Consider the following 12,418-nt stretch of genomic DNA (forward strand, 5'->3'; position numbering starts at 1 on the left):
TGAATATACACTCTCTGGCGACTTTATTAGGTACACCTATACAATTTAATGCAATCCAATACAACAGATCTGCCACAAATTCTGCATTTATGAAGATTATAATGTTCAGTTTTTGTTGACATTGTCAGAGGGGTGTTAATTCAATATAACGTGAGGTCGTAGTTGGTGGTGGTGTTTCATTGGACTGCATTATATTAAAATGTGTTTCTAATTTTCTTCCCTTTTCATGTTTGTAAAGGGGTTTGGCAAAGCATAAGAAACCCTTGTCACTATAATGCAGTCCAGTTCAACACCACTGCAAACTACAACCTCAATAATAAACATATAGTTAAATGAATACTTCTCTGACAGTGTCAATCAAAACTGAACATTACTATCTCATTATCATTATTTATGGCTGAGCTGTTGTATTGGATTGCATTTGATTTTTACAGGTGTGCCTAATAAAGTGGCCACTGAGTGTATATGTGTGTTTTATTTACCCATTTTGCAGTCTTCAAAGTCCTTAACAAACAAAAACATGAAAACACTGGGAATATAGACCAGTAACTACAAGCAAATACAATAAAATGCACTATTTAACTAATAATGATAAATAAAAGTTGTGTGTTATAAAAATAAATGAACTACCATAGAGTTAAATCAGTGGCGTAGCCAGGAATTAAATATTTATTTCAATAAATATAGCATACACTTTTTTTTACGCACAACAAGAAAATCCCCTTACAGTGCAGTAACTGAGCTAAAACAACATAGAGATGCAGACACACCAGTTACTGGAAAGTTACTCAAGTACAGTACTTGTACTAGTACTTTACTTGAGTAAAAAATATGCCACATTATACTTAAGCCACTACTGGGCTACATTTCAAAGGGAAATTACTCAACCACATTCATCTAACATCTAAGTTTTTACACATTTTAGTCAGACAACCTAAAATGAGTTTATAAAATTATACATTTTTAGGATTAAACTACATAGCAGAATCTAATGAAGTCAAAATTAGCACCACCTCGGCCAACTACAACAGATATATAATACTTCTTCCAGGGCCGACAGAGAGACAAAGAGATTTCTCAGCGATATACTATCAGCTTTTCCCTTAAGATTGCTCAACTTTTACGCTATCATCAAAGTGAAATTTTTTCTTAGCATAACCTCTAAATGCTTCTAAAGCATGTACAGTAGTCCATTATCTCAGTCCTGAGATCCACTTCATCTGTAACAATAGCATCCTTCACCCTCTGTTTACAGGTAGCTAAGCATTAGCAGCTGGCAGTAAACCTCCATCCTATTCTGTCACAGCACCTGTTATGTTGTTTTTTTCCACTGCTTTGTTCGTTATCTGAAGTTCCAGCTGTTTTTGTTTTTTGTGGAGGTCCCAAAAAGTCTGAAGTTCTGAATCCATCCATAGTTTACACTTCAGAGCTATTAGCAAAAGTAAAACGAACCTAAGTGAACCCCGGTGACCCCACTCGCTTCCTCTGTCACGTCAATGCTGCATTCTGATTGGCTGTCGTGCATGTTAAGTACCAGTTGGAAAGGCAAATTAAAACATGTTTACACAAAGTTAGTAATGTGATAGCTTACAAAGTTGGTCTGTCCAACAAAGGGGATGGTTAAATGTCCTGTTATGATGAACTAGTCATGACTGTTTACAGCAGACTGTGCAAAATAACACTAATGTGCTTTGACTGTGTTCGTACTGCAGTCAGTTTATGCATAGAAATTTGATGTGTCAAATCCATCCAATCCGACATCCATCCCCCTGGCTACGCCTCTGAGCTCAATCAACACCTCTCAATTTAAAATGATTCAAAGGATTCACAAAGGTGTTATTAATTTAATTTAATTCTAATGGTCTCTTGTTGTGTTTAACATGACATATCAGACACAAACATGACACACGATTCTGTCTTTTATGAATTAGGATGCTTGAATGTTGAAAGGGAGCAAGGATAAAGCTTGTGGCTCACCATAACAGACCGTAACAAGATTTGAAGTGCTGCTGTTGAGTACAAAATTAATTCAGTTTTATTGGTCAAGGAGCATCGCCGTCAAGGTCAGACCAGAACTAGCTGGAAGCAGTGGATCATTCAGCTCTTTAGTGAGGGAAACTTAGAACTCAGTATAAACATAACACATAGTTAGAGCTGCACAATTAATCAAAATATTATCAAAATCGCAATATGGCCAAGTGCAATATCCATATCGCAAAAGCTGCAATTTTTTGATTATTGGAAAAAAGTGTGACAAAACAGCATTATCGTGACTGTACTGTAGTGCTGCAGAGATGCCCTGGCCTACAAATCTTGTTCTCCAGATGTAAGAAAACATGTTTGTTTAGTACAGGCCCCAGCAAATGTCACATCATCATGATTTTAATATTTTTTTCAGTGAAAATGAAAATTGTGATGCAGAAATGGTCATTCCCACTAATCGTGAATCAAATCGCAATCGTAATATCTTTACTATATCGTGCAGCCCTACACATAGTGATTGTCACTGAGTTGGGAAGCTATTACGTCCCGAAAGACTGTGGAGAAGAAAGGGAAATTCCTTTGTGTGTGTGTACCTGTGCTTGTCTGCATCGTTTTTGTGCATAACTATGATGATGAATGATGTAGGCCACAGACGGGGATAAGATTGTATTTATAAATTTAGTGACGCAGTTAAAGGTCAATTAACCCTGCACATTCCTAATAGTTTGTGGATTTTTTTCACTAATCTGTTAGTTGATTTGATTGAAAAATATGTCAGAACAAGTGTGAATGTTAGTATGAGGTCAGAGATGTGACTCTCATTTTCCAGTGATTACTAAGGACAAAAAATAAAACAAAAACAAAAATGTTCTTAGTTGACCAAGACCCCTATTGAAAACACTGGTAAATGGTACGACCTTAATTGGAAAAATCCTGTATTTAAATGAATATTTTTCCAAGAATGCTTTGCTGTGTACAAAACATTTTCAAGGCATAATAAGCATAATTGACATGATAATTTTATACCCTGGACACAAATAGAGGAATGCTAGATGATCTGCAGCTTCCCTAAGCTGTGTCCTTTTGCTTACTGACTGTTGTCACATGAGGAAGTATCTCACCACCTTCATTTGCATCATCATCAGTATTCATCACCCTGAGACTCTGAATCTTTGCCATTTGCTTGACACCTCTGCTGCTCATGGTACCAAATAATCCAGAGAAAAATGGCATGGAAATGGGTTGTCTTATGTGTGTGTGTGTGTGTGCATGTTAGTGTACAAAGAAAGACAGTGAAAGCGAGAAAATAACATAATGATGACCAGAGAGGGAGAAAATCTGGGTAAATAATATGCATGAGGGTGCAAATATGTGTGTCGGTGTCCAGTTTTTGTATATATTATGCCTGGAAGGTTTGTTCCTCCAGCAGTCGACTGCTAATACAACACTGCACTGTAGTTTGAAGCTGCAGGTTATCTTTTCTGTGGTGCCACAGTGACAACTTGTGGTGGTTTACAGAAACTACATGATATCTTTTTATTTACAAGTGACTGAACAAGTAAGTGCCAATATAGGACTTGACATTTTGGAGTGCTGTACCACTTTTTCTTTTGTAAATGTATAACTGTCACCATCTTCAGCTTTTGACCCTGAAATTTGTTGTGTAGTCTTGACACTTGAAACTTTTCAGGCTCTGTCCCTAAATGCTCTGTGCTTGGGCTTTACAGGGCTTTACAGTCTGTACAGCAATTCGGATAAGGTAAAAAAAAAACAGTAACAAAAAAGAAACCTTTTAATCGGTGGGAAATGGAAGAAGCCTCAGGATGAGCAACAGAGTAGGGACCCCTCTTCCAGTACAGACAGACATGCAGTAGATGTTGTGTGTACAGAATAGAACAAAATAGCAAAACATTGTAAACATGTATGAAGAATATGATCCAGGAGGACGTTGAGGAACATCCAGGTGCCGCCAAACAGGCACATATACAGTATGCTTCTTTTAAAGCTATTGATGCTCATTGTCCGATACTCAGACAATAAATTTGACAGTGAGAATTAGGGGTGTCGCGATATACCAGTTGTATGTTGGTATTGTTGGTTGCATGTTAATAATATACATATGATAATATCGTGTAAATAATCCAACACCTCTTATATAATTTCTGTTTCTTCTTCTTTTCTCTTCTTTACTCAATATATGCTCTCTATAAAGGCTGTGCATTTTTATGCAGAGCTACTAGTCTGTTAAAGTCCATCTCACTTGCCCACGCTCACCCATTGGACTGACTCACTCATCCACTCACCTCTTCATTTATTAATTCATCCACTGGACATGTTTGCTCTGTCATTTTTTTTCTCACATTCATGTTGTATCTGTTATATAAGATTAACTGCAGTTAATCTTCCAATCCCTCCATCCCTTTTTATTCCTCTCTTTGTATGTCCTTGAATACACCATTTACTAAGTCTGTTGTGCAGTTGGATTAAATTAAAATGTTTTGCAAGATGAAGCACTATATCACATTATACTTGATTATCAGTCTTATCATCTTAACTCGCTAGCCTTAGGTTACCACACAGCCTGGACTAGTGCAAATTTGGCCCCATGAAGAGTCATTCAAATAGGGGTGCATGAAGATGTCATGGAGTATGCAACCAAATATCCCAGCCAAGAACTGAAAGCTTTTAATTTCCACTCCTGTTCACTGGCTGTGCATTACGCAGTAATTGGTCACAAATGTTCAATATATTTGTCATTTTCACCACCAGATAATTATAGTGAGGAAGTCATTTCATGCTTTGGTCTACATGCGTCACCAGAAAACATAATGGGATAGGCTTTTATTAAAAAACAGGAGGATGTGGGTCTCAGAGAGGAGGAGGGAAGCGATGAAAGGAATATATTGGTGATGAATGGCGTTTCAACATGTGTCACTAAAGAGTTGTTGGTGTGTGTGCCTGTACGCGTGTGTGTGTGGAGGGGGCTCTTTAGACAGTAATCAAGGTAATTAGCCATAATTACTGTAGCCATAAATAGGAGGAGAGGCTTTCAGAAATGAGAGATGTGCTGAAAATGTTTCACTGAAAAAGGCTGTACTCTCTCTGGCACCAGAGTGCGCTCTCAGCATGATTTTAAAATGTAGAAAACCGAAAAGTCAAACTGCTTCCAAATTTTCAAGCCCCAGATTTAATCTTTACTACTGTCACATTTACTTTTGCTTACAAGGAATAAAGGTATCAATCTTCTCATAAATTGAATACTTTCTGTGCAAACGGCACTTGTTTAATATTCAATAAACTCATATACTGCTTATTTCTCTCCTGAGTTGTCTTTCCATCAATGTGTGTTTCTTTATGGTTAGAGACCTTTTGTTTTGTTTACATAATTTAAATGTGCATTGTTAAATAAATGATATGAATGTGGTTTTGAAAGGAGTGTGCCCCTTTTGTGTGCTGCTGTGTTTCATGTCAGTTTTTGACGTGTTGATTTCTCCACAGATCCGAGGCTTTCTTTCGAGGTTCGACAATGTCCTGCCTGCCAGCCTGGCCTTTGACAAATGCACTGCCTGCTCACCCATTGTAAGTAGCACATGCTGTAACTGAATATTTCAAATTATGTTTTCAAATCCAGTTCACTAAAAAGACAGTGTTTTGACAGTAAATTTGATACATAGATGCAGATAAGCAGGTTCTGATTTACTTATCAGATTAGATCCTGTTACTATGTAACAACATTGTTTTGAAACAGAAATTGCAGCCTTAGCAGAAAGAGGGGGATTCCCATCTCTACCATTTCTACACTGTTAAGTTAGAGGAGCTGTGTTGAAATGTTGCTCCTTGAGGAATACTGAAGACACACACACACACACACACACACACACAAGCTGGTAAAACCATATGGTAACAATCAGGCAGCAGTTGCTCATTGATGTCAGTGACTGTCATATGAGTGGAATTACCTCCCACCACTGCAGTGTGTGTGCGTGCATGCGCATGTAAAGATGGGTTGTTGAAGGGTCCACATATCCCAAATCAGCCAAGTGGGGTCGGAGAAATTGCCTTCATGTCTTTTTACTATGTTGTCATTGGTCCATGAGCCAACTGGCCAATCATTGCCCGAGGTGGTCCTGTGGTTAGCAGCGTCCAGCGATGTGATTGGTTACATTAGTGTAAGACCAGGGGCACAACTTAGAGAGGGAGAAAGTAAAATAAAGGAGAAAAGGTGCAGGGATGAAGAAAGGGTGTTGTGATGAGTGGAAGGCTGGTTCACTCTCTCTTTCTCCCCTGATCTCAATGCCTTCTTTGTGTCTATAAAGAGGCCATAAAGCCCCAGATCTATCACTTTCATGTGAAGACAGAGCGAGAGAGACACAGAGGGAGAAAGCAAGAGGCAGAGGGGGGAGGGAGATGGCTAGCTTGTACTCTAAAAGTAAAAGTTTTATCCAGCTATGCTGCATCTGAAAAAAAAAAAAAGAAAAAAGTATGAAGTTCCACCCCCATTTTAGGGTGTCATGTTTCTTCCCGTGTGACTGATGAGATTATTCGGTCTGCAAGGAGGGTTCATAAGGTTTGATAGGGATTGGGTAAAGCCTGTGTAGTCAGGAACAATGAACAACATGAGGTAGGAAAGACGATCCTTTGCTGAGGCAGGGATAAAGGTTGTGTAGTGAAATTGGTGAATATGTTTTGATTCTGCTAATCCCACCCACACACATTTTCCCTCTGTGTTTTGCATTTGCTTATCTGCCTTTCACTCTTTTTCTTTTCTACCAGCCTACTCCTATTTCACTTTTCTTCTCCTCTGTCTTACCTTCTCTCCCTTCCTGTTCTCACTCCCCCGTATTTCTCCTCCCTTTGTGTGTCCCTCTGTCCATCCATCAGTCCATTAACTGTAATGAGAGAGAGAGAGAGAGAGAGAGAGAGAGAGAGAGAGAGAGAGAGAGAGAGAGAGAGAGAGAGAGAGAGAGAGAGAGAGAGAGAGAATATGTCTGTCTGTCTGTCTGTCTGTCTGTATTCCTGCTGCAGTCAGCTGTGTGCTGCCAGGTCACTATGGAAACAAAACAATTCATCCCCTGTCTGGGCTGGAGCAGTTCCTGTAGAGTTGGGGCTTTTCACTCTGTGTGTGTGTGTGTGTGTCTGTCTGTCTGTCTGTCTGTCTGTCTGTGTGTGTGTGTGTGTGTGTGTGTGAGTGTTTCCTAACTCTTTCTGGGGCTACAAGCCAATAAAACTACACGCCAGAGAGTAAATCACAGCTGACGTGGCTTTGTCTTAAACCGTGCCAGACACCTCTTACTACAACTACTTGTACTAACACTACTAAATATGCTACAACTATTAATAGCAAAAACATTTTTTACATTTGTAGTGCTAAGTCTTGAAAAAACACTGAACTGGTCACTAACTAACTTCTCTATAAACGTATTCCTTCCTTCTGAACCTTTGGTAACTGGAGCTGTTTTATACTTAAATCATCCTCATGTCACAGATTGTAAAGATTAAAACCTGATTGCCTAAGGACAACTTTAGTAGTAACCCATGATGCTCTTCACATTTATACCTGCAATTATTTTCACACAAGGTGCAATTTCTGCAAATATCATATGAATAAATAACTCTTAATATTTTATTTTCTATGTGCCATTTTTACGTGAACTGTAGACACGTATGTGTTGTACAGCAACCACAGAGCTCCAGCTACGGGTACTTTATGAGCTTTGCTTCCTGTGAAGTGAGCAGATTCTCCGAAATACCATAAGGCCTGAGTGGTTACTTAATGAGTCAGTATGGAGTTTGTCGCTTGACCATACATGTTAACAGGGGAAATTAAAGTCTCTGAGTTACCAGGAACTGTTTAAACCAAGAGCCTCTAAGCATTGCGCATCACACCCATTGTTTGAGTGCCTAGTCCTAGCACACCTAAAGGACTTCCTCCCATCAACACTGGACCCATACCAGTTTGCCTACCGCAGCAATAGGAACACAGAGGATGAAGTCTCCATGGCACTCCACTCTGTACTCACACACTTTGACAATAAGAACACTTATGCAGAAATGCTGTTTGTTGACTTCAGCTCTGCATTCAACACTGTCATCCCTTCCAAGTTAATCACCAAACTTGGAAACCTGGGCATTAACACCTCCATTTGCAATTGGATTATGGACCTGACAAACAGACCTTAGCTTGTTAGGTCAGGCCACAACTGCTCCACCACCATCATACTCAACACTGGCGTACCACAGGGCTGTGTGCTGAGAACCCTTCTTCTACTCCCTCTTCACACTCAACTGATGGCCTGTGCATGGATCTAATGCCATCATCAAGTTTGCAGATGATACTACGGTGATTGGTCTCATCAGCAACAACAATGAGACAACCTACAGGGAGGAGGTCCAGCACCTGGCCACATGGTGCTCAGACAATAACTTGCTCCTTAACACCTCCAAGACAAAGGAGCTCATCGGGGACTTCAGGAAGGAGAGAGGAGGCACACATGACCCTATCCACACTAACGGGATGGCTGGTCCTGGTCCTGGGGACCCATATTTTGGAGAACCTAGAAATAGAAATCCAGAGAGCATTACAGGGACTCCACTTCCAGCCATTGACGACATCCAGAGGATGTCTGTGCCTCAGTCAGAAAAACATTCACCAGTGTTGCATTCTGAAATATTCCCTTACATTATTACTAATGCTACTACCAATAATACTACTTCTATTACTGCTCAGACAGTAACGAGATGATCTTGGTTCCTTAACAATTGATAAATACAGAATATAGTATAATCCTATGGGACTGTTTTTCAAAGCATCTACTATATATACTTTGAAAAACAGTCAACTATGTTCTTTATGTTTTCAACTTAAGTTAAAGCCTCTCTGAGCCACCAGGACCACCCAATGTATGTTTGATATGTTTGAGGATGTGACACACATACACACACGCAAGCATGGATGAGGATCCACAGTATGGATCCACAAACAACTTAAAAAAGAAGACATCACCACTGTCAAATGAAGCTAGAGGGTAGAGATTTAAGTGGCTGCATGAGGAAGGGAGCTTTAGGACATGTACGTTTGTATATCCCATATGTGTGTATACATGTGTAGCACACCATTTAATCTAATCCAGATGTTGATGACTCTGTTTGTAGCTTGTCTTAATTGGTGCTATCCATCAACAGCATGCAATTACTACTGAAACCCATCAGCGCTTGATAAACACTGCAAAATCTAAAAGTTTCAAGGCTCCTCTGTTCTGTGTGTCTGCATAAGTTCTTGTTTTTATTACATATTTCCCACAATGCTTTTGGTACAGTGACACAACTGTCACAGTGCTGTTTGAATTGGTCAGATATTAGATGCTTCACTCCGCTTTAAAGTTTTCTTACCCTCTTAAGAAAATTGTTCTACAAATTATTTCTGTTCTTTATCAAGCAGTATTTAAAAAAAAAATCCTAAAAATCAGTTTACAACTTGCATCAGCCACAGCAGTCTGGTTTTTGCTGGGGTCTCAGCACAATAACAGCTGCAGTTTCAGTCATTGATAACATTGTCTCCTCCCTGGATAAAAAACAATTTTGTGCTGCCCTCTGCATTGACCTTTCAAAAGCATTTGATACAGTCGATCATAAAATCCTACTCCACAAACTTCAGTCTATAGGAAGTCTAGATGAAGTCACGCTTAATTGGTTCCACTTTTACCTTACAGAGAAAACTCAGACTGTTGTTGCTGATGGTACTCATTCAAGCTATCTTACCATCAGAAATGGGTTGCCACAAGGTTCTATCCTTGGTCCATTGCTGTTTACTTTATACATAAATAACATAATTCTTCCTAATCAATACTTCAACATCTATTTTTTGCTGATGATACAATTTTATATGCCCCAAGCCCCAGCCCAGGCCCTGACTCGTCTTTAGTCTGCCTTTGATGCTTTCCAATTATTACTCCTTAATCACAGACTAGTTTGAAATGCAGAAAAGACCAAGTTCATGGTATTCTCCACCAGTGACTCTAATTATCCTGCCATTAAAACTTTAAATGGCACCCATATTACTCTTGCTAAGTTCTACAAATACTTAAGAATTTGGCTTGACAGCAGACTTGACTGAAAAATTAAAAATCAAACTAGGTTTCTTGTATAGAATTAAAGGATGTCTGTCTTCTTTCAACCAGAAAACTATTGTGCAGTCAACCTTCATGTCTGTCCTTGACTATGAAGATGTTCTGTATTGTCATGCTGCTCCATCAACACTTAAAGCACTTAAACTTAAATCCTGTGTTAAATCCTGTGTATCACACTGCTTTACGCTTTATCACAAATGACAAATTTTGTACTCATCATTGTTCTCTGTATCACACGGTTGGATGGACTTCCTTATAGTCAAGAAGAAATAGCTGTCTCATGTTATTCATCTATAAAGCTCATCTGTTGAAGCTTCCAAACTACCTCACATCTCTTCTCTCATTTAAATCTAGTAACTAAAGTACACCATCCAGTAACTACCTAACCTTAAATATCCCTCATGTACGCACTAATGTTGGCAGAACTGGTTTCAGGTACTATGCCCCTGTTAAATGGAATGAACTGCAAACTGCCCCCAAACTAGAGTTTTACATTCCCCTTGGAGATTTTAAAGCTTTATTATCTGATGTTTTCTATGATTCTTGTAACTATTTTTACTAATTCCTTGTTTATTGTGTAGTTGGGTTGTTTCTGTTTGCTGATTGTGTTCGTGTGAATGTTTTTTTTATTCTCAGGTCTCTTGGAAAATAGATCTTAATCTCAATGAGACTGTCTAATTAAATAAAGATTACATTTAAAAAAATGAATTAACTGTACCAACAGTATCGAGTGCCATCATACAATGTCTCTAAATACATACAGCATTTGATGTAACTTTTTGGTCATAATTCACAACCCCATCTGATTTGAATTGGCTAACATTTAAATTTTTCTTATAGCTTATTTTTTACAATCTGAAACTTTCAAAACTAAAACTGTGCCATAGGACTGGATATTGTAGAAGTCATTGGTCATGGTCTTGTATGTTTACTATTGATATGGACATAAGTGAATGATGTAAGTGTGTTTTGTGTGTGTAACTGTGTGTCTGTGTGTATTGCTTTATTAATGTTATCACACGATCATCACAGTTATCACATTGCTATCTGTGTCATGAGCAGCTATATTTCAACAAAGTGGGTTTTGGCCGTTGGCGTTTCATGTAACAGATCCCATAGATGGAAGTGGAGAATCAAAGAAATAAAAGAGAAGGAAGGAAAGAAAAGAGAGGTTTAAAAGATAAACAAGGAACACGTCAATGTGTATTGTGTGCGGTGTGTCTGGCTCCAAGACTAGACGCCAGGTCAGTCTGCAAACGCACACACACACACACACTCGCATGCACAGGCATTGATTCACACAGTGTGTTGATGTCTGAGGTAGAGGTAACCCTACACCTGCAGAGGAGGGTCTGTGGGCGTCCATGAAAGGCTTGGCCAAGCCTAGGAAGGTAGTCAAGAGGGCAGAGGATCTGTGTGGTGTGTGTGTGTGTGTTTTGAATAGAAGGTGTGGGTATTTGAAGTCAGTACTGGTAGGAGATCAAGGTAAACATTTCACTGTGATTGCAGAGGTGCTGAGTTGTGGTAGACAAGTTGTGTCTGTGGAGCAGAGCAACAAGGGTGCATTTTTATTTTATACCATTAAAAGATTATTATTATCCACTTTTGAGAGAAGGTTGCCCTTTGCCATCTCATAATGTTTTTTGATTTAATTGGACACCTCTTCTCAAGTCATGATGCATTAGTATGATTCAGCCCTCCATTCCAAGTGTACACGTCAGATTCAAAAAGGACTTTCACCAAGAATGTAATGTGTGGTGAAGAAAAAACACTTTTATAAATGTCTTAGACCAGATGTAATATTTTACTTGAAAGTGCAATATAAGGTGAAGAGGGGCATTTAGATTTTCCCTCTTTTTGACAATTCAAATTCAATTACTCTGTAAAACATTGGTCCAAGGTGCATAATGAGTATCATATTGTGGTCATATAATTGCCTGTAGTGTAAATGTTTCAGTCAGAATAGATGTATTGTTACCCTAGCAATAGACATTATATGTCCTGTTAAATCACCTGGAATTGTTTTTTGTTGTTTTTTTTTGTTCAGGTCCTGGACCACTATGAGAGGGAAGGCTTCAACTTTCTATCCAAGGTTTTTAATTCTTCCCACTCATTCCTGGAAGACCTGACAGGGCTGACACTGTTGCACCAGGAGACACAGGCTGCAGAGGTAAATCACACACCTGCACAAACAGGTACAGACACACACACCAAACCTGCTGCACTAAAAGAGACAGGCCACGGTGTCAACATGTACATGAATAAAACACAATGTCAGGCTCAATGCATGCAATACACTGTGTATTTGT

The 12,418-nt window shown here is 39.0% G+C and overlaps 1 protein-coding gene across 4 annotated transcripts in view; it reads left to right on the top strand.

The window, feature by feature from the left end:
- Positions 1 to 12,418, top strand: part of atg7 (ATG7 autophagy related 7 homolog (S. cerevisiae)) — a 66,741-nt gene that overhangs the window by 22,612 nt on the left and 31,711 nt on the right. For all 4 annotated transcript variants that reach the window (XM_044175308.1, XM_044175334.1, XM_044175326.1 and 1 more), the window contains exons 17-18: positions 5,482 to 5,562; positions 12,157 to 12,279. In XM_044175308.1, the coding sequence (XP_044031243.1) occupies positions 5,482 to 5,562; positions 12,157 to 12,279 (204 nt within the window). The remainder of the gene's footprint in view (positions 1 to 5,481; positions 5,563 to 12,156; positions 12,280 to 12,418) is intronic.

The sequence above is a fragment of the Siniperca chuatsi genome, linkage group LG2 (assembly GCF_020085105.1).
Source record: "Siniperca chuatsi isolate FFG_IHB_CAS linkage group LG2, ASM2008510v1, whole genome shotgun sequence".
NCBI lineage: Eukaryota > Metazoa > Chordata > Actinopteri > Centrarchiformes > Sinipercidae > Siniperca > Siniperca chuatsi.